Source organism: Lates calcarifer, linkage group LG7_2, assembly GCF_001640805.2.
Source record: "Lates calcarifer isolate ASB-BC8 linkage group LG7_2, TLL_Latcal_v3, whole genome shotgun sequence".
Taxonomy (NCBI): Eukaryota; Metazoa; Chordata; class Actinopteri; family Centropomidae; genus Lates; species Lates calcarifer.
This window is the reverse complement of record NC_066854.1, coordinates 2,722,484-2,744,934: the sequence shown is the minus strand read 5'-3', so window position 1 is coordinate 2,744,934 and position 22,451 is coordinate 2,722,484. Positions and strand designations below refer to the sequence as shown.

Here is a 22,451-nt window from a genome sequence, read left to right as displayed (position 1 = left end):
AGGCAACTGAACTTCTTTAAGGTTTCTTGAAGACATTTCACCTCTCACCCCTCACTTCTTCTTCTCTTCTTCTCAGCCAACAAAGTGCTTTTGTTGCTTAAACCTAACCACAGGACTCTAGATGTGAGTCTTACAAAAAATGGAAAATTTCTGCCTGTGCACACAAATCAATAGATTAAATTTCATGCTAATTTCATGAGAATGAGTTGCATGATTAGACGGCTAACTGATTAATCATTTAAGTCATTTTCTAAGATAAGATAATCCCACACTAGGCAATTTTGCATAAATCCTGTGGCTAACGTGGGGCTCAAACCCTCGAACCTGAGATTAAGAGTCTCATGCTCTACTGACTGAGCTAGCCAGGCTGTGTAAACACTAGAAACTTGATAATTTGCTGCTTTTAATTGTCTTATCTTCTCATAAATCAAATATTTTTTGGCACTGGACAACATTTTGTGATGTCAGTTTGTGCTGCAGGAAAGTGTGATGGGTGTTTTGGACTGAAGATAATGAATCCTTAGTTGTAGTCCTGTGTGAATCTCAAGTTCTCAGATCTTGATCTCAGTGAGACTAACCGAACGAATGCATAAAGCTTGATTCTCAGCCCAAAACAAAATTCAATATTTACTTGAGGAAAAAACTGACATTCCCATGGAAGCAGAAAATGTATCAAAGCATGTCAGAGTCTGAAGGAAACCAGCAAAACAACACACAAAACTGTAGCGAGCTTCTTCCAAATGTTGTTTTTTATGTGTAATACATACAGTGAAGCAGTAATACAGCTCTATATTTTCTACATGAGGTATACTTACATTGTAATTTAGTGCACAAAGCTTTGGAAATATCCTGCTGTGTGTAATTATGGTCATGACTGATTATAGCTGAAGCTGCTCATCATGCAGTCTTCTCATGTCTGACTTTAATGCTTGACAGGCACCAGTTCTTCTATCTCTGCGGGAGATAATGTACCCTATCCTAGCCTCTGTTATGCAACTCACATCACACAATATGAGATTATACAGCCTCTGCTCTCACACCTGCTCAAACACACACCACAGCATGCACAATGACGACAAGAAACACTCCGCAAAGGATCAAAAATCTGACTTCCTGAAGACAAGAATCACAACTTTGGTGTGGAAAACTGGGAACTACTGAGACAGACAATCACTTCTACTCACTGTGTCCTGACTGTAATTCTCATATACAGTTTGTGCATCAATTACAATCAGCCAGAGAAAAGAAATCACCTGTCACAGCCATTAAATCAGCTCAAAATGAATGTTTGCATGCAACACAAGAGATCAGAGAAAATGTACAATATTCCTGTCGTGACTGTGAGTTGTTGCATTGACCTTACTCTACTTTACTGTATTATATTTTTGTTATTTTTTATTCTACTGTTTCCATTTACTAATCCTGTAATATTCGAGGCAAGCACCAGCAAAGCGCATCTAGTAACCACAGTTTTCCCACACTGTCCTTCCAACATTTAGCACAGGCTGACAGTCGCCTTGTCCTCACAGAGCAGATTTATCTCCTCACAGCTGAAAAAAAAACAACAATAAATCAGTTCTTTTCTTTGTACCTCATCCTGCTGCGCCTCTTTCGGTTTCTTCTTGGTCGGGTCTTTGGACGCTGTCATTGTACCCGAGCCACAGTCTCGTTCCTCAGCCTGAGTACAGCGGCTCCCCCCGGTAATAACATCCAGACCTGTCGGCGCGTCAATTTAGCAGCAAGGAGCGTCAAGCTGGCGTGGATCAAAACGAGGGCGACTTCCCGCTATGATTTTCAAAATAAAGGTAAATTCACAAGCTGCAACAGCTATATCTGTGTCGTGATTTCAATTCGAATTTTTAGTATTGTTTTCATCTGGTATTTCATATGTTTGTCAGAGTTTTAGGTCTCCACTGTTGCCATTTTTACTCTAAGTTTACCTCATCATCCTTGTACTTTATGATTCTCTTTGCTGTTTTCTTTGCAGTTGCTTTTTTCATTTGTTTTTGTCTTTTGTTTTCCTCGTGTCCTTGGCTTATTAGTATGAATGTTTTGTGTATTACATCTGCAACTGACAATTATTTTCATCAGCAAATAATCTTAATTAATCAGTCAATATATTGTTCTGTCTAAAACATGTCACAAATGAATAAACAGTGCACATTATAATTTCTCAGATCCAAAAATGACATCAAGTCAACAGTCTCAAACCCAAAAATATACCATTTACAATTATTTAATCTAACAAAAAGCTGTACCAGTGAATTTTTTAACATTTATGCTTAAAAGGCATAGATAGTTGCAGATTGTGATTGGCTATTTGACTATATATGTTGAGTACAAACCTGTTTTGGAGGAGAATACTGCAGTATGAGCACTTTCTCAAATTCACATCATGGAAAATGAGATCCAGTTTTGATCCAGTTTTTTCATAGGCTTTTATTTTTATAACTAATACCAACATCCGGTGTCACTTTATATATTTCTGGCTAACTTGAAAAGGTCCATGTCCACAATTTCTGCTGTGCAAATAGGACCACCAGTTAATCGATCAAGCAATCAACCTATCTATCTATCTATCTATCTATCTATCTATCTATCTATCTATCTATCTATAGCTCTGTCCATGGTCCTGAATTTGTTACTCTGTTCAGTGGAACCTGAGTGAATGTTGCGTTGTCCATGGTGCTGAAAATCACATCATGCTTGCCCTTTCCTACACAGCAGGGGTCAACAACAAAGTTCAACCATTTTTTTCAGCACTGTCCATTATTTCATTTCTTTTAAGAACAGAACATATTTTAAATCTATGTGTTTTATTACTGTATCAGATGTCATCTTGCCATTAGCTAATGAACACTAACAAAGTTACAGCAGCTTATGCTACTGTAAAACCTAGTTTGCAGTGATGGATTATTCACATTCAGTAAACTGTGACATGTTCCATTATGTTTGAATAAAAATACTGATGGCATTGCCTTTTATATTTTTTGTTACATGTTATATACAGGTGGTATGTTGGAGGTTTTTCCCCAAAAATGTGCCTCTTAAATGTGTCATATTAAAAAATATATATATATTACAAATGTGACATAGTCTGACAGTAAGTTTTAAATATTTACTTCAGGTCCCAAGGCCAGTATATCAAACAGCCATATTATGACCTCTCATTTTAATTAAAGCTGCAGCATGAAATTAAAAACTTGAACTCAGTCATTAGTTTAGTCATTAATTTAACTAAAAATCGTGTGGGAGATTTAATTAGCAATCTGTTTTGCTGACAAATTATGCAAAGCATGCCTTGATTAAATTAAAATTACGATCTTTGCAGAAGTTTAGGTATCTCTCTAACACCAAGCTGTAAGTTTACAGTAACCACATATATGATACTGTTAACCCTGATACAGTAAAACAGTAACACACTGATCCTCTTCCTTCAGCCGGACAGCAAAAGCAACACACAGACTTCTGTGCTAACTATTGGTATTTGTAGTTTTCATGTGAATTAGTATCACTAAGGCAGTGTAATATTCCCATAAGGAGTTACAGTGTGACTGTGTGTAGCACTTTGCGGTATTTTTACCTCTGATGATGTCACTCTACTATTCCTACAGTATCACTTCAGGGACTAAGAGCCCTTCTGTGATATCTCGTATTAGAATATCCCTCGGAAATAAATTATAGGATTACAGCTCGGCGTGTCATCGGACCGAGGCTTCATCCAAAATCCCTTCAGAGGAAAATGAAGCGAGACAATCGAGCAGATCAGTAACCAGCTGGCCTTTCCTGCTGCCAAGTGACTGAATGCAAACTGATAGGTGTCACAGAGAAAGCCCCCGAAGACACAAACCCCATCGACACACACTCACACACACTGTGTCCACCACCCCATCTAAAAATAATGACCATAACAGGAGGGAGGAAAATGAAGGGAAAAAAAGCACACACAAATGAAGATGGAGGAGTAGATGTTAAAAGACAAAGCAGCCTGCAGATAGGTGTCTCTTCGTGTGTGTGTATATGTGTGTGTGTATAATGGGTATATGTGTATACTTATGAGGACAAAAAAAATTCTCTCTCAAAGACTGAAAAACGACAAAAACCTGTTTCTCAATTTGAGAATAGCCTAAGGCCCCTTAGCTACCGTTGCCAGGCCTGCCAATCTTCCCATTCTGGAGCTCAGTTGCAGATTTCCCGCTTGAAAAGCACAGCAATTTTCTAAACGATGGGTCCTCAATTTTAAACAGTGGCAGACAAAAATAGATACCCTGCTGTGACAAAGCAACACGTCCCCAGCAACAAGTTAGCATGCTTATGTTGAGAATGCATGTAGAAGACATGAAAATAAAGAAAAGCATTGTTTTTGTGTGCTACAGGGCAGAGCTGGCCCGGGTACATATGATAAGGAAAATTGTAAGCTGCTGACCTGTGATTGGACAGCAGCTGTAAGGGTTAAGATAAGGCTCAGGGTTAGGTTTATCTTTATGTTAAAGGCTTTGTTCTACAGTCAGAAAGACAGCCGTGACAAAGCAGTTTTGCTCTCCCTGCCTGCAGTGTGATGATTGATTAGGTTGTCAGCTGAAATTTCTGTTGGATCTCCGCTCTGATTCACTAGCTTACCCCTCTTTATTGGAAACATGTGACATTATTATATGTGTCAGTTACATGCAGCAGGTAGGCTGGGCCAGACACTTGTGCAGTCAGTAGACGAGCTCTGCCAGTCCTTCTGATCAGTGACAGAGGTTGGTGTGAGGTGAATTGATGATTCTTTAATGTCAGAATTAAGGGTACTGGGGAATGTAGGATCCAGTGCTTTTGGAGCTTGACCCATATTAGGGATTAAAAGTTAGGATCTTTTTAAAATCTGTCTCTTGAGCGTCACCACACTTCATGGAAGTGCAGCACTAAGTTGCTATAATTCCTCCTTAAGAGTCTGGGATTTTCCAGTAAGTGGATGCCTGCTGTATGTTGCTACAGAGACTAATCTGGACTCACAGTTGTAACTAATTTCACTGCTTAAGATATAAAATACTTAAAAGTTTTCTTCCATTGAAATAAACAGGCATCATCAATATTCATCTCAAAGGCAAGAGGTGACATTTGGATGTTTTTGAATCAGGCTTGGTCCAGATGTAAAAGAAAAAGTAGCACAGAGCAACATTTTAATCTAAAAATACTGCCATTTTATCAGCTTATATAACACACTGCATTTCCTCTCTGCTGTATCTTCATATCATTCACTCATTATTTGGCATAAAGCATCAAAACTGGACAATCATGCAAACATGAGCTGAGCTCATCCTCTAACTTCATCTTTTCCGAACCATTATCTCTAAGTGCCTCTCTAGAGCCTAATGCATCTTTAAATTCAGAACTGAGATCTTCAGAGGTTAAGTAATGATAGCAGTGAGTTACAAACACGAGATGTGCAGTATCACAAGTGTGTGTGCGCGATTGATGGAAACTGAATGAGCAGTGTTCGTGCTCGGATGAAGGCGGAGGGAAAGGTGCGAGGTCAACAAGCGTGGAGCGAGGGAAGAAAATGGCCACAGACTGAACATTCAGAGGAAAGCAAGAGAGGGAGAGAGAGGCTGAGGATGATGGACGTTGTGCATGAAGGGAAGATAAGAAGGGTTGGAGTGAAAAAGAAAAGAGGCAGAAACAGAGGAAGAGGGTGGAAAAGATCCTTAAAGTTTGGGGTTGGACTCTCTTCCCTTCCCCATTAAATATTTAACAGGTGGAATCTGAGACCACATGGAAATGATCTCTCTCTCTCTCTCTCTCTTTCTCTGACCTCTGCTGGTGCTTGGGAAGTTCACTAATGTCCCCAAGGCTGAAATCTTCTCCACAGTCTTTCCAAACCACAAGCTAATTTGTGCATCTGTGTTTGTGTGTGCACATGCATTACTAGTTCCAGCATTTCTGCATGTTTGCATTCTCCTCGCATAAATACTGTATGTTTGTGCACCAGCCTTCATGTCTTTTCTGTCTAAAACTGTGCACACAATATCCATGCTTCTGCTGGAATCATTGTTAACATGGAGACTGAGAATTTTTCTTTTCTTGCCTTTGTCAAAACTAATTTTACAAGACATACAAACCTTTTAAACACTGGGATCAACATCGAAATGGATCAGAAAACAAGAAAATTGAATATTTCAATCAGCAGCTCCAAACACTTCACAGCTGGAGCCAGAGGCAGTGAAAAGGCAGCACTTTGTTTTAATGGGTCATGAGCCAAAACAGTTGAGATTCCTCCCGCTCTCCAATCTCTAAACCCTTCTGGGTTTCACTCCCACTGTCTAATTGGGGACTGATTTACACCTGGGATGCCAGGTGAATGTAATTAACCTGCTGCCAGGATGGAAACCTGCAGGGCTCCATGTTTGGTACCACTGAGGTTTGGTGGGAAAGTATGATTTTGATAAGGAAGACTCCTAAGTGGGTTAATTGACCCAGAAGGTTCTGAGGCAAAGTCCTGATAAGAGCAGGTTGAAGTCACAGAATACTGAGGAAAAGTGTTTCACTACTTCTCTCTGGGAAAGTGAATAATGTTACAATACAACATTCTGCTGGGAAACTTTGGGTCCTGACATTCATCTGGCCGTTACTTTGACACCTACTACCAACATAAACGTTGTAGACCAAGCACACAACCCACACTGTAAAAACTGCTCATAAAAAGGCTTGAGGAACACAACAAAGAGCCACGGCCTCCAAACTCCCCAGATCCCAATCTGATTGAGCATCTGAGGGATGTGGGATCCATGGAGGCCCCACCCCACAACCCACAGGTCCCAGTGGAAAAGTAACAGCGTCCTTCACTTAGACACTTGGAGACAGAGAAGTCTCTAATTGTTTTTCCTCCAGTTTCTCAGAAAGAAAACAGAAAGCCAACAGAATTACATGACTACCACTCCATCTTCCCAGGTTGTCTTCAAAGTCATACAGGGAGGAAATTTACTCAAGGTCGAACCTGTAAATACCCCCAATAAAAAAATGCCATACTCAGTCTTTAAAGTCTCCTCCTTGAATAGTAATTTATATTTCCCTGTGTTCTGCAGCAGACGGGGCCTTAAACTCTGAACTGTGGGAATACTTCAAATCTCCCCGAGGCCTAAATATCCACTTATAGAAATGCAAAATTACAAACAGCACAGGCACAAAGACAGTAAGCTGCGAGTGGGAGTGTAGTGCTACTGGCAGATAAAAGCCATGTACCTGCAAAAACATATTAGTCATCTCCATGACGATACACATGGATATTTTAATCTATACACATGGATTTCGTGAGATTTCCAGAGCTCAGCGGTGCATAAATGAAAGAGTGAGCTTTTTGGATCAAGAATAAATAACCAAAATTACTTGTTTTTGCATGATAGCTATGAAAAGCTTGAATAACTATGAGTTAGGCAAACTGGGCCATCTGATGAATCAAGGCCATAAACAACCAGGCAGCTTTTAGACACTTACATAGTGCTGAGGACGACTTGATTAGATACAAAACCAAGCAGTGGTTGTGGAGGAAAAACTGAATCCACTACCTTGACCCAGAAAAAAGTAGGTCAAGGTTTACTGACTGACCAAGTGTGCAGTTCTCATTAACCAGCCCGAGGCCCTGGTTGGGTTTCAGTCGACCGAGAATCCAAAGAAAGACGGTGAATTTTACCGGTGGGGTTTAACCATGTGACACTTTGGGCTGGAGAGACTCGGAAATCATATTAGTTCAAGTGTTTGAATGCAGAAATCTTCTGTGAGATCCAAACCAGGAATGGCTCTCTAGAATAACCTTTGGCTGGAGATTGGGTTAGACCTAATATGACACTGGGTCTTTGATTGGACCTGGTTTACCCAAGATGACCTGAGAAAGAGCCTCTAAAAACCAGCATATTCCATATGAATCAGTGGCATTGTTCCATGAAAGAAACATAGTCCTGTAATAGCATACGTACTTTAATTTAATACGTACATACGTATTAAATTAAATTACTTTGAATATTCTACTTTGCTTTCATGTATTTCATCTGCTAGATGTTTGTAAACTGAATATTTTCTGATGTTTCATAGACTGAACTATTAATTGATTGATTGAAAACATAATTAATAATGAAAATCATCAGTAGCTGCAGCCCTAATATGACGATGTCACCTTCATGAAGCCGTGATGGATGTTTTTCATCATTTTCTGACATTCATTCTACTAACTAAACAATTAATGGAGGAAATCAGGCCAATTTTTAGTCACAGTTTTACCAAAATAATGTCAATAATTTTTATAACATTTTCCTAATATCATGTGGAGAAGCCTTTGATACCAGATTTAAACCATCAACTGATGTAATTTCTCCCCTAAAATCCAGATAAATAACTTCAGCTTTCACTACTTGGTTCGAGTAAGAAACAGCTCATTTTGTTTTGGTCCACTAACTTTACCTCAGTACTTAATGGGATGTGAACTATGTAATAGCTTTGTCTCTTTTACTCAGTTTTTTCCATTGGCTAAAAAACTCTGCACCATATACCCAACATCCTGCGTTGAAATCTCAGAGAAACACACTCTGCAGCTCATTCATCACTCATGCTTACAACAATAATCTGAGTCCTGACACACTTTGAGTCCCAGAGGGGCTGTTTTTCAGAGACTTGACTCTCCCTGTAGGCAGCAAGCACTCCTGGGACTTTATGATAAAACATTCACGTCACTCTCTGTGATGAAGGTCTGTCACCTCATCACAAACAACCCGGTATCAAACTGCACATATAACAAACATTTGATTATATATCTGCACTTTATTAACTATTAATTACCTAAATATTCTCCAGTTAAGACAGAAATTTTCAGATTTGGTTTATAATATCCTGAAGGCCCGCGTGTTATATCACTCATTCAGCTCTTTCCTTGAGAACCACAGTGTTGTAGCTTCTATAAATGAGCATACTGACGCCTCACCTCCAGGAACCTGAGCTCCGGGTCCATCATGTTGACGTCTCTCCAGTCAAAACACTGAACTGTGAGGGAATCAAACTCAGGCAACGAGACGCTCTCCCCTCCTGCGAATCCAACTGTTTTCACAAACTCAGAAATGGGCAGCGTTGTCCGAAAAACACTAAAAAATGCATTAGCTGTGCAATGCAATGGAGTCAAAAACCAGCAACAATAAGCAAGTAAAAGAGGCTGTTCTCCTTCTCTTTCCTCCACCGTGTCTGTCTGGCTTTTCTGTTCAGAGTAAACAGCCGTCTGGCACACACTCGTGCACACACTCAAAACCCCTGTGTTCTGATTTTACTACATAAAAAATGGTGTCATTCATAAGTGAAATCAGTCAACCTAGTTTCACTTGGCATCGTTACTCTGATAATCTAATTCTGTGTCGGGGGGAGTTTGTCTGGTGGTGACACTGAGGCCCAACAAGCTGAATTGATTCGGTTTCTGTGTTAAAAGGAGAATCAGGCTAAAGTGGGTTTCAAAGAGAAAGAAAGTTTTAAAAAATATTGATTCTTTACTCGCCATCATTTGCTCGGATAAACAAACCTATAATCCCTTCTTTATTGTTAACATTCAACGTTCATTCAAAAACATGTCGATTTGGTACATAACCAATAACTGACAGATCATGTTTGTGTGGTTTTGGTGTTTTAGTGTTCACCACACTAAGAAAACAAGCTGTTAGCAGTTACATTTTTTATCATAATACATGATAAAATTGATAATTCTCATTTATTACTACTTGGGTATTATTTTCATGGCCCATCAGTCATCATTTGTATTCATTATGATAACATTCAACTCTCCAAAATAACTGCTGAGATCTGGGAATACAGCAGCATTGCTAAAATGAAGCCAGAGAGACAAAGAGGAATAGACCAACATGCAGGTTTAAACGGCAGATTCTCTAAACCAAAAACCAAAGATGAGCTCACATGATAAAGGCACATACAAGCAAACTGTAAACTCTGAAACATAATAATGTTATCGTTGACCTAACCTGGTGGGTTGTACTCCACTGATTTGACAATGCACTCCTACAATCCAAACTTTACCCATTACACTCCTGAGCTCGCTGCTCAAAGATCTGAGTAACAGTTGGTTAACTTAGTACAGGCAGAGTCGGGCTGGCTGTTTCCCTCTGTTTGCAGTCCTAAAGCTAACACTACGTTAGCCTGAGTTCTACTAAAATAAATATGAACAAATTTACTGGACAAACATGAGAGTGGTATCAATCTTCTCATCTGATTTCCCAAAATTTCAAACTAGCTCAGTAAAACAACTTGGACTAATCATGAGTTCAGACAGTTGAAGCTACAGGATGAAAACACAAGAGCTCATTATTTTACATCTCCACACACACTCATTTTTCACCCTCTAACCTCCCATATTAACACCTGGAGAGAAGTCGTGGATCACAGAGTTCATTACTGATTAAGAGAAAAGCTTTTATTAGTCAGAGACGTCACAGCTCAGCCGCTCAGCCCTTCCTTATCTCCGTCTTTCCCTCAGTGTTTTTTTAATTCAGCTAAATACTGGACCAACTGTGACTGGCTGCCAGTAGCAATTAACTGAACATCTGCCTGGTCTTCTTCCAGTTTCCTCTGTATTTGTCTTCACACGTAACTGACAGAAACATTAGTCACAAGTATGGCAAAGACTTTCACTATAATTTCACTTCAAATGCATTAATTTGTGTTTGTAAATCTGATTATCTTCTCATTCCTGTTTAAGCTTAATTAATCAGTTCAGGAGTAAATGTTCTGTGACTGTGCCAGGCCTGCGAAACTTTTCCAAAATAATGATCATTTCAGGTGACAAACAATAATGAGGGTGAAGGTGTTGTTATAACAGCATGTATCTGGTACCTGCACGTTCCTGCTGTTTTCAGTGATTAATGCTTAAAGTGCTAATGATAGTTATTAGCTGTGTGTTCATAGCTGCAAGAAAAACTCAGATTTCTTATGTTTTGGGGCAAAAACTCATCACCAATTGTATAATTTAACATATAACATATAACATTTTGTTGCTTTAATTTATATTAAATCATATCAAGACAGCTCGCATGAGGACATCTGCAAATAAAAGCAGTAAACTTGGCTTCTAGATTTTGTCCTTGAATTTCCTGTGTACACATCCCCCCGTCTCCAGATCTGCTATTTTGTTACATACCTGAGTTTAGCAGCTGTTATTTAGGTGAAGAGAAATACAGTAGTTTCTGCTTTTGGCTGCTGCCTTTGTAGCAGTGACCTTGATTTTGGGCAATTATATTTCAGAGCAGTCTAACCTGAGATTATTCCTCATGGCGCCATATGAGCCATGGTGTGACTCACTGACCCAAAAATAAACCACCTCAAAGTAAATGTGCAACAAGGACAAGAGCATATCAGATAAAAGAACAGCTCTGTCACTTAGGCGAGGTCATGCAGGTTATTGTGGTGAATATGGGTGAATAGCATGTAGCAGGTATAAAAACTAAAGCTTTGTTTTTTTGGTTTATTGTCAGGGTTTGAATGGATCCTTGGATTTGATGGGGTGAACTCAAACGAGCCTGCATTTGCATGTGTCTGTTGTGTGAATATAATGTGAGAATATCACTGAGATAAAATCAGAATAACACGGTGTAGAAGCATCAGGCTTTGTAAGAGGGAAACCTGCATTTTCCTGCTTTTCTATTATTTGTGTAAGGCTGCCCTCTAGTGACAAAAAATAGACTTGCATTCATCTATACACAACTGTATGCACTCTGTTTCTTGTCCATTATCTAGCCATCAAAAGCTGCAGATTTATTGTGTGTTAATTTGTCTTTGGGCATTTATTAATTGAAATTTAGTTCTTTGAATATGTACAACTAAAGACATCCTGCATTACTTGTCTTACAGATGGAACCTGTGCAAATTCCATAGAAATTTCTCCACATGGGCATTTTCTATCACTAGAGGTTGGTTAATCTGTCCACTGTTATGCTGCCATACAGTAATTTAGGAGTAGTAGTAGCAGGCAAAGTAGTAATCACAGAAGTAACAATGCTACTATAGTAGTCATAGTAGCAGAAATATTAGTACTGGTTGTGATACATATAGCTAAAATAAAAGTGTAGAGTAGTAATAGAAGCCTCTATGGATTGTAGAATAACTGATTAAAATGTTATTTTAAAAACTTTTGTAATAATTTAGTTCAAAACATATAAACTGTCTTGAAGGATTAATATGTTGTTTTTGCTGTGAAAAGCACTGTAGATCAGTCTCATACTGAACCTTAGAGAGCTGATTAATGAGGGACAAGATGGTATGAGAATTTATGACTTTTGAACATTCAAAACTTTATCTGAATAAAGACTGTACACAAAAACATGATTAATGTGTGTGAATATTTGTTTCCCTGAGAGAGCAGCTGCTTCACATAAATCACAATAAGACATGAGAGGAGAAACAACGAGAAGGCCAAACTGACTAAATAAAGAGAATAAAGACTATTAATGATAAGTGAATATGACTAATTTACACTATGTACACATGCAGAAGATTATCTTGAGGGTCTTTAGTGTAAAATAAAAACAAACAGGACTGAAAAAACAAAAGAAATGTGACGAGTAAGTGTAATAAATAAATATTTAAGTGCAGTTGTTGTGGTTGCTGAATCCAGTAGGTGTAATACCTGTTGCAGCATTAGTACAACAGTGAATATTTGGTTCAGATTATGTGACATAGTAATTCACAGTTTTGTTCTCTGTCACTCTGCCTCGGTTTGAAATGATGATATTCTTGTGCGTTACATAGTCAGAAACTTGGCAGTGCGGCTCTTCATCTCACACACAGCCTGGCTTTCACAAGATAACAGTGTAGGCTGTGCAAACAGCTCTGCTCTGCATTTAGGATTTCTGAACAACAAATCTTATTTCTGTAAGTCTAAACTCATGAATCTGTTCAGGCAGCAGAAACCCAAAGGGCTCCTTTCTGCCTTTATTCACTGACACAGGCAGCAAAGCGTTCAACACGTGCATGATAATGTTGTTTAGGTGTAGCAGCTTTACTGAGTGAGTGGGAGCTGGTAAAATTAGCTGCTGCTGCATATCATCGCTCAGAGTTCAACATGTTAATGACATGTTTATGAGCATCTTCAGCGCAGTAAAGACTGATGAGGAGAGGATTAGTCACCTTCCTCCGCCGCTCACGTGCTGCCGAGCTTCTTTACTCCCGTGTCCATCTCCACGGTAACAGATGGCAGTGACGACACAGGGCTAATGTTAATATTCAGTGATTTTTGAGTGTGATCGGACTGTTTAAACTCTGTTATGACGGCAGTCTGTTCACTTTCACAGGTTTCAGGCTTGAGGAGTTCAGCTCAGTGCAGGTTCTGAGCTGTGTCGACTGAAACCCAAGTTTTGGTTTAAATGTTTTGCTCTGTGTGTGGACCATACTGAAATCAAAGTGTTATCAATCTTCCATCAAACTGCTTCGATAAAGGAGGCTAAAACAGTCACATCAGAAATCCTCAGATTATTTCACTTGAATACTCATTAGCTGCCTGAAGAGGTTAAATTTGACAGAAAATTAAGCAATTATTTGTGAGGAGAAATTAGAGACATGGAGTTTATTAGCACCAAATTAATGTGGTTTAGTAACAGACAAAATCCCTCTAGTTGGATGAGAAACATAATTAAAACTGTTAATTATTCCATAATGTATCCTAATAGTGAATAGTCTGCACTTGTTATTGAATTTTGACAAATGACTGAGTTAGTTTTTTTTTATCTGTTTGCTGTGTTGTGAGTCTTTGAGTTCAAGGTGAGACTGATAAAAGTTTTAGATGTTTTCAATGATAACAAGAATCAGACTTCTCAATGTCAACAGCTCACTGAAGGTGTCAACGCAAGCTCTGAAGATGAACGGCAAGAACGTCTTGTCATTTAAAAGTGATGCGTGGCCCTCCTGCAACTGACTCACTGCAAACTCTGGTGTATGAACACACACCCACTCTCCTGACCCTGTGCAAATGGGATTTGACTGATATATATATATATATATATATATATGATAAAAATGTCCTGGATTAACAAGTTACTTAGCAACAACCAAGCAGCGACTGAAAATGAGGAGATGTAGAGGGAGTGATTACCGTAATGACAAAAAAAACAGTACAACATCTCCTTTAAATGAAGGAAGACGAGCCGCTGTTTACATTTTGTTCCACTACAATATAATAAACACATTCATAAAGTCAAACTTATTGACTTGACCCAGCTCTGAGGGTTAAATTTATACCCCACAACCAACCATATGGACATAACACTTCATCAGGATCACAGTTAAACTACAGACATGGTCTCACATTTCATGTAAAAGCTTTATATTGATATATAATAAACCCTCCAGCATATCAGATTCACATCTGACCTGCCTCCATCTACACTCTCTGTTACATATTAGAGGAAAGTGGTTAAATATGATTATTTCAATTCAAAAATGACAGAGGAAACTATCACCACTGCTGGGGAAGGACTGTAAAGAGCTCTTATCAGGAGATAGGACAGAAACAATCAGTAGATTCATCAATCAGTCAGACAATTTATGACAATTTAATCATTTGGCAAGAGATATTTACTGGTCTAGCTTCTCAGTTTGACAATTTTCATTTTCATTTTCCATTTTATATCAACATAAATAGGATATTTTTGTCATTTTGAACAGCGTTGAGGCCCTTGTAAACTCCAGATTCTTTTTGTGGCTAGCTGTTTTAACTTCTGTTTTATGCAAATTGGGCTGTGTGAGCTCTGGCCTGGGATTGGTGGGATCTTTTGTAGGCCGGCCCTCCGCTCCTCCTCTGCTGAACTGCCTTTGCTCTGGTTGAGATAACCGGGCCTTGGTTTAGTTTCACACTCATTCACACACCTTGCTAGGTTTTTTTGTTGTGTAGCCACATTTACCTTAGGGCTGCTACTTCAGTTGTGTCCTGGTTAGGTTTGATTGGAGTTTTAATTCTTTACTTTGTTTAATTTTCCTCCTAGTCCAGCTCCTGAGTGGAGTCTTTGTTATCTTTGTTCTGTTATTGTTGTATTCTGGTTGTGTACGCAGTCTATCTTGGTTCATTAGAAAGTTCATGATTTTGCTACAAACCACTGAGCAAATGGTTTTTATGTTACTTCCCCCAGCCAGCCAGGGCTTTAGCATTTAAATACAATAAATGTACATTTTTCTCTATTTATTGACATTTTATTGACTAAAAGATTAATTGCAGCCCTCGTATAAAACCGTAAAGTCACTCAAACACAGCTGCCTTCTAATAAATGTATAGATCCAACTGCCAGACACTTTTAGAGATACTGAAAAAGATGTTAGCAGTGCCTATATGCATATTTAATGTCCCTGGTTAAATCTGAATCAGTTTATATTCTCTGATTTCTGTTTTGCTGATGCCTATGTTTAGATTTCTCGCCTCCGGAGCACCTTTGCTTTGAGACTGCACAGAGAGTGAGATGACTGACGTGCAGTAAAGCCGTCTGTCGATCATGAATAGAGGGTCACTGCAGCTGCTCTGTTAGGGCTGTGAATTCCCCCTCGGTGGCTGTCCTGTGTGTGGGTGGACGGACCAACACATCCTGTATGGAAACTTTTACAGCCCTTTCAAGTAGTTTTCATACCTTTTTCTTTCTCTTTCTTTCTGTTTTTTTTACTGTTTTTTTTTTTTTTGTTTGTTTTTTTTACCAGAGGGGGTTACTGTATCTCCCCAGTATCAGCTACAAGGCACAAAATCACACTAATAAATCCAAAATCTATATCTATATCTCTCCTTAAGCATCAGCAGAATTTTCATATTGTATCCCAAGAGGCAGCAGCTTATTTATGAAGCAGCTAAAACCAGGCTGGATTACTGAGCTATGATTTATGACACAATTAAAACCACTCAGGCTAAATAATGCAAATGAAAAGCAACAATGCATCCACGGTCATTTTTTACTGTTGTCATGTCCTTTTGGTGATTTGTTAAGGTTGTAAAGTCAATGCTGGACCAGATCGTTGGTGGATAAAAAGTGCAGAAACAACACGAGAAGCGTTAGATCTCATGTATCTAAGGAAATACTTGTTCTCTCTGTGCATAAGTTGCAGCTCTTATCGAAGCCACCTCCTGCCAGATTACTCCCATCCTGCTGCTGTGGGGCTACAGCAGCACAGGATTGTACGGGATTATACTTTGGCTGTTCGTCTCTCGCTGTCTGAGGGATCTGCTCGCAGCTAAGAACCGCTTTGCATAAACTGCGAGCAGTAATGAAGCTCTTTAATGTTGGAGCCTTTATTCCACTAGCTGCTGTCACTGCGTCTCGGCCTTGTATTATCAGCCTTTAAACACGGGGAGGTCACAGAAATCACACCTCCACTTTGATCATCCAGTATCGCTGACGTACTAACAATCGCAGTGCCTTCATTTCTTTTATTGTAAGTTTTAGAAAAATTTGTGTATGCGTTATTAAGTATTTTAATACTTACTAAGTTTTAATTGTTAGAAACCTGCTGCATCTATGCATATATGTTGAAGACGCTGCTGTTTTAAATCTTATGGAGCTTCGTTTTAGCATACAGAGGCACTGAATCATTAAGAATCTTTTAATATTTATAATTCCTAAATCAAAAATGCAAAAGGCCCATTCAAGAGCCAGGTTTGTCTGTTCTGGGCTACCGTAGAAATATGGCAGTGTAACAACAGGACCTACTCCCTATGTGGATATGAGGGGTTCATTATAAGCTAATGAAAATACAGTGTTCCTTAGTTTCAGGTGCTTATACACTAACATAAAGATAATTATGAATATTGTAATCCATATAAATCCTACACACTGTGCCTTTAATATGCAAATTTATGCAGCAAGACACCAGAATCTAATCAGATCATCTACTCCATACGGAGTAAGTATCAAGTTTCCACTATGTATTGATCTTGATCTATTGTGTTCACAAGCAAAATCAGTTTCCTCCTAATTAAGCCAATTAGTGCATTAATTAGCAAAGATTTTTCATACCAATGTGTTTGTCTATGTTTGTTACATATCTGGTATCAGTATGAATGCATTAGCTTTAGCCAGTTGAGGCACAGTTCCCTCTTTGACGTGCAAATTTATGCAGTGATGTGCTCGAGAATCTAATCAGATTATCTGCTCCGCGTGTTGTACCTGTTGTATAAAGTATGTTTTAAAGTTGTAAAGTTTCTACTACGTTCTTGAGTTATTGGTATTAACGACAATGTGTTTGATCTTGGTGGCAGAACATACTTCAGGTCTCCAAAGACTGGATAAAGTTTATAAGAGGAAAAAAACAGCGTAATTAAATAAACGTAATGAATTAAACGGGGTGTCATCATGGACAAAAACTGGTTGTGGATTGAATAAACTACAAAGACAACTGGATGTCCAGTGTTTTATTAACCCATCCATCCACCACAACCTCCTCCTGATGTGGACTTCAGCTCTTTACTATGTCATCTACTGTGTTACCATCATAATTGCTACAGCCACTAGGTAGACGTAACTGTGGGTCATAATAAATGACCCATGGACTCAAGTTTCACAGGAGGATAGTCTCTTCTGGACAGGCCTCTATAAGATAATAGGTCATTTTTAAGTGAGAAAAATAGATCTTCTATACAGTGAGGGTGTAAGGTTGAGAGAGCTGTTGCATTTTCATTTTCTGTCTTATTCATCATTGTATAAAGCTGTTTGATTATATGCTAAAGCCTCATGCAGATAAACTTGACATGACTTTCATAAAAAACCAAAATATTCACCTTTGTTTGGCAGTTATTGCTGACAACACCTGAATTATTGAGAAGCATTCTGCATCAAACCATTGATTAAAAGCTTTGGTAGAAATACAAGATGAATTGTTGAGAGAGAGTGGAAGCTAAAATAAAGTGCCTGCTGTTTAAAAGCACGGTCCAAACTGTCAGTGAACTCAAAGAAGAAGAGTGGTGCAGTGACAATAAAAAGTGGAAAAAATGGGGATGAGAAACAAACCACATCATTAAGAAATCAGTCCTACCTTGGTATCCTTGGCCGGCTGACACTCGATCTGATGAGAGACGGATGCAGTTTGATTCATCTTCACTTTGGCAGAATGCTCCTTTACCTGAAACACAGGATATCAGGATATAATCCGTGGCACTGGCTGTCAGTCGCAGACTCCTAGCAGCTCAGTCTTGAAGTTTTCCCTGCGACTTCCCCCGGCTGCTTCTCGCTGTTGAAAACTGAAGGCTGGCAAAAGCTCTTCCTCGTTGTTAATGAAGCTTCACCCCAAGGCGACACATTAAAATTACAGAATTTGTTTTCCCTCCTGTGTTTCTCTCTCTTGCAGAAAATGGTCTGAATGCCACATTTAAAGCGCAGTCCCTCCCTCTCTTCTCTCCCCCCTCTTTCTTCCCTCTATAGCAAGTATGTGCTGCTGCTTCATATGCAGCTGACAGACAGTTCATAAACCAGGACGTTTGCCAGTGCCTCCCACATACGAGGACGTTTCTTGATCAGAATGCAAATTTGCTGGAGGCAAAGATATTGCAGGCGTTTGGTTTTCAGCTTTAACATTTAAAGCATTTCTTTGACGCTTGTATTCAAAGCATCTTACAGCAGGGGGTTTAGTGTTCGCCTGAAAAGGTATTTTGACAGGATGAACTAAAAACTTTGACCCCCCATGAACCAGCTGCTGTTTGCTTCAACTAGATGTGGAAAATCCAGTTGAAAGCTGTGCTACTTTATTTTAAATGTACATGATAAATCCACATTATTCAAAATGAGCAGAGATAGAGGAGAAGCAGGCAGAGAGAAACAACTGCAAGCTGCAAAGGAAAGATTCAGTTCACTTGTCAGGAGTTATGTTTTTGCCCTTGACATCCAGTTTCCATAATTTTTACTGCAAGAGTTCCAAATTTGTTTGTCCAGCTTCAGCTAAAACATACTAAAGTAATGTAATTATAGAACAGAGTGTTTAATTCTTTTAATTGCTTTAATTACACAGAAAGAATAAGATATGTTGTGTTTAATGTTCTCTCCTTTTTACCCTTTAAATGTGCTATGTGTACGTGCTTGCTATCGCTACGTAGCCAACATTAGCATTAACAGCTGTTTACTTACCAAGAGCTTTAGCTATTGTTGTGCTGACAAGAGGTTGGATTAAGTCCTCTGGGTGGTGTTACTTCTTCATCCTCTCCTGTTGGACTGAGGACAGACTGGACACTACAGTGACATGAAAATTAAATGGCACATCAGGAATATTACCATAAGTGATCAATGTAAATGAATTACACAAACTTAAGCACAAGTTTAAAAAAAACACATATCTGAACATGATGATGCTCAAAAAGCAGGCAAGCTGATTTATTTCTGTCCAAGACTCCGAGACTTTATTTCCTGAAGAATTTATGCCCTACAGTTATTTACTGATGGTAGAACTTGGATGTTTACTTACAGGAAATTTTCCAGAGTCACAATAGCCACAAGAATGTGTCCAATAAGTTTAACTTGGTGCCATCAGTCACTTTGAAAGAACAAATGAGATTTGTCTAAAATATCAGACATCTGTTAACTTAATAAAACTCAATATGTACAGATTATAAATCAGCTCCTGACAGGATGTGAAAGATTAATGAATCTATAAGCCTCATATCCATATGTATGTGTACATGTTAAATCCTCATCGCTCTTCCCAGATTTGTTGTTATACGTTACAGTAAACTGTTGTCCCCATTAAAAATGTATGGAAGTGATGCATATTTGATGAGCTGGCCATTTTCCATGCCACTAATCATATTTATCATCCAGTATATGATCGCTTTCATTGAGCATGCTCAGCTTCTAACATTATAAACTCTCACAAGCCAGGTTTCTATTAGATTTCCATTCACTTTACATAAAATGTCAAAAGGTTGTAAAGAGCAGCATTCATGCAAGAGGTTGACTCCCAGCTCATGCTAAAATAAATGTGATTTTTGGGATTTTCTGGTGAAGGTTTGACAGGTTGGCATTCTTTTTCACAATACTTTGAATTTCATCTTTTTTTATGTCTCAGAGTTTGTCCCTGCAGAATTTTGACTGAATGGAAAACCTCTTACATGGCCACACCACTAAAACCATCCATTTATACAAGACAACAATAAAAATATCTGGGTGAATTCATTCATTTGCTAATTGGTGCACAAAATTTCCAAAAAGCTATTATATTAGATTAGAAATTTGCATGCTGGGATTGCATGATGTCAACCACCAGAGCTCTATACACACAGTGTTAGAAATCTGCCCATAACTTTGAGGCTGGGCTGTGTCATCTAAAATTGTGAGTTCACCTCCATTTACTGTCATGGAGATTGTTTACTCAAGTCATTTAAGTTGTTATATTTGTTGGCACAAGTGTCTTCTTCAAATTAAGCCATTAACCACAGTTCTGTGATGTTTACTTCACAAGATATTAAAGATTTATACACAAGCAAATCGCTTATGTGTTTATTCAAGCCATTTTGAATGACTGTGATGAAGGGTCACCCTGTACAGAACATCTTTCAAGTATTACTTCTGGTTTCTTGATAAAAGAAACTGCAGGATGTGTGATAATGAGCATGCTCATCATCCTCATTTCTCCTTGAACCAACATTATGTTTTATATTTTAATGCTTGAAAATCCAAAAAAATCCCTCTGTGTGTTAAAGCACACGGCTCAAGTTGTGAGAAAAGACTCTTATGCTGCTGTAATTGCTTGAGAAAAGGCCAAATTACGTAACTGTAGAACTGTCCCTAATGATACTGACAAAATGTGGAGATATTTATTATAAATTCCACTACATAATCCCTCAAATACAGGAAAATAAACACACAAAATGAGGAAATGTGGTATTTCTAACATTTCTAGCTTCTTAATCAAAGAAGGACAAATGGTGTGAATTAGCAGATATTAAAATGTTAACTTTATAGGCAATAAACTTAAAAAAAAAAAAAAAACAACTGACAGATGTAGAAAAACTCACGTAAAGTGACCACAAATCATTGTCAAATGAGGATCTATGTGTGTGATCGCAGGTTTGTATTTTAACTAACTATAATGCCTCTCTATGCTAGTTTAATTGGCTTATTTATCTTCATATTTTCACTATATTTATAATTCCCCCTAATCGCACTATTCCAAATTTGTGCATTTATCATGAGTTTTGAGGGTTTTTTTTCTTTACCCATTACAAAAATTGTTAATTTCATACTGTGGTGATTTTCAGTAAATAATGAAATGTTAGTAATCACAGTGGACCATCTTTAATTAGAGCAGCTGTGCAGGAGGCGAGAAGCCCAGAGTAATCAAGACTAACACTTTTCCAAACACAGAGTGGAGTGTAATGAGGCTCCTGGCCAGTGGGGAGGATTTACAGTTAGTTATGACATGAAAAATTACTTCTGCACCTTGTTAGTTAATGTAGACAATTTCACAGTAAATGCCAACACATTTTTTACTCCTGAAATCATGAGTACGCTGCAAAAAATGTCAACTTTTCTTCTTAGAGCAGTGAAGAAAGAGTTTTTCAGCCTGCTTTTAATATAAATTAACTTGTAACACATTTTCTAAAAATAAAGTTAAATTTTTCTAATTTTCACCTTATTTATTGATATTTTTAGAGACATTTAAACGAGCTGATGTCTAATGAACATGTGCCAATAGGCTCAGACATGAAACAAATGATGAGCTCTAGCTTCTTTAACATTTTCAATCTATTTGTTGTCATTTTGTGTCTCCTTGTGGTTCATTTTATGCATCTTTGTAGTAATTTTTTCTCTCTTCATGGTCGTTTTGAATCTCTTGTGTTAAACTTACATTAAATAAAGAGTCAGACCGAAACAGAATGTGAGAAATGATTTATCTATATATTATCTTTGCAAGTATGGAGCTACTGTACATCGCAGTTTCTTTCTTTAAATACATCAGCCGCCTCTCACTGGCACAGAGTCAGGAAAACCAGGTGTTCTTCCCCGGAATACTCCGAACAAAAACCATTCCCAGACATTGATGCAACAAATTAATGTAAGAGTTTTTAATGCTGGTGTTGCATCACGGAGGATGTTTACATGAAGGGGCAGAACCAGATAGACATTTTTACTTTTCCCTTCTCCTTTTTAGACACATTTCTTATTCATGTTGTTTGTTGAGATTTTATCGTAATTGTTTGTTTCTTCCTTTGCACCTTTTTGTACATATTATTTCTTGCCTTTGTTGTTGTTTTTTGCCTATTTGTTGTTGTTTTGCACATCCTCGTAGTCTTTCGATTGACTTTCCAACAATAAACTTCAAGGAAAGATTCAGGGGCACTTCTTTTAAGAAAATAAGAGAAAAAATTACTGGAAAAGGTGAATTTTTGTTTTGCACTTTTAAACAAAATCATCAACTTATATTTGAACATTTGCAGCCCTCTGCTCCTGCGATCATGTGGAATTTAATTTTATGCATTTCCT

At 38.2% G+C, this 22,451-nt stretch overlaps 1 protein-coding gene across 4 annotated transcripts in view; it reads right to left on the bottom strand.

The window, feature by feature from the left end:
* Nucleotides 1-18,388, bottom strand: part of LOC108873070 (inactive dipeptidyl peptidase 10) — a 57,474-nt gene extending 39,086 nt beyond the window's left edge. For 3 of the 4 annotated variants that reach the window (XM_018661155.2, XM_018661153.2, XM_018661158.2), the window contains exon 1: nt 18,016-18,388. In XM_018661155.2, coding sequence (XP_018516671.1) covers nt 18,016-18,075 — 60 coding nt within the window. In that variant the 5' untranslated portion in view covers nt 18,076-18,388. Of the gene's footprint in view, nt 1-1,591; nt 1,720-18,015 lie in introns of those variants that run through there. The other variant, XM_018661156.2, reaches the window with a different exon arrangement.
* Between the last annotated feature and the right edge of the window lie 4,063 nt (nt 18,389-22,451).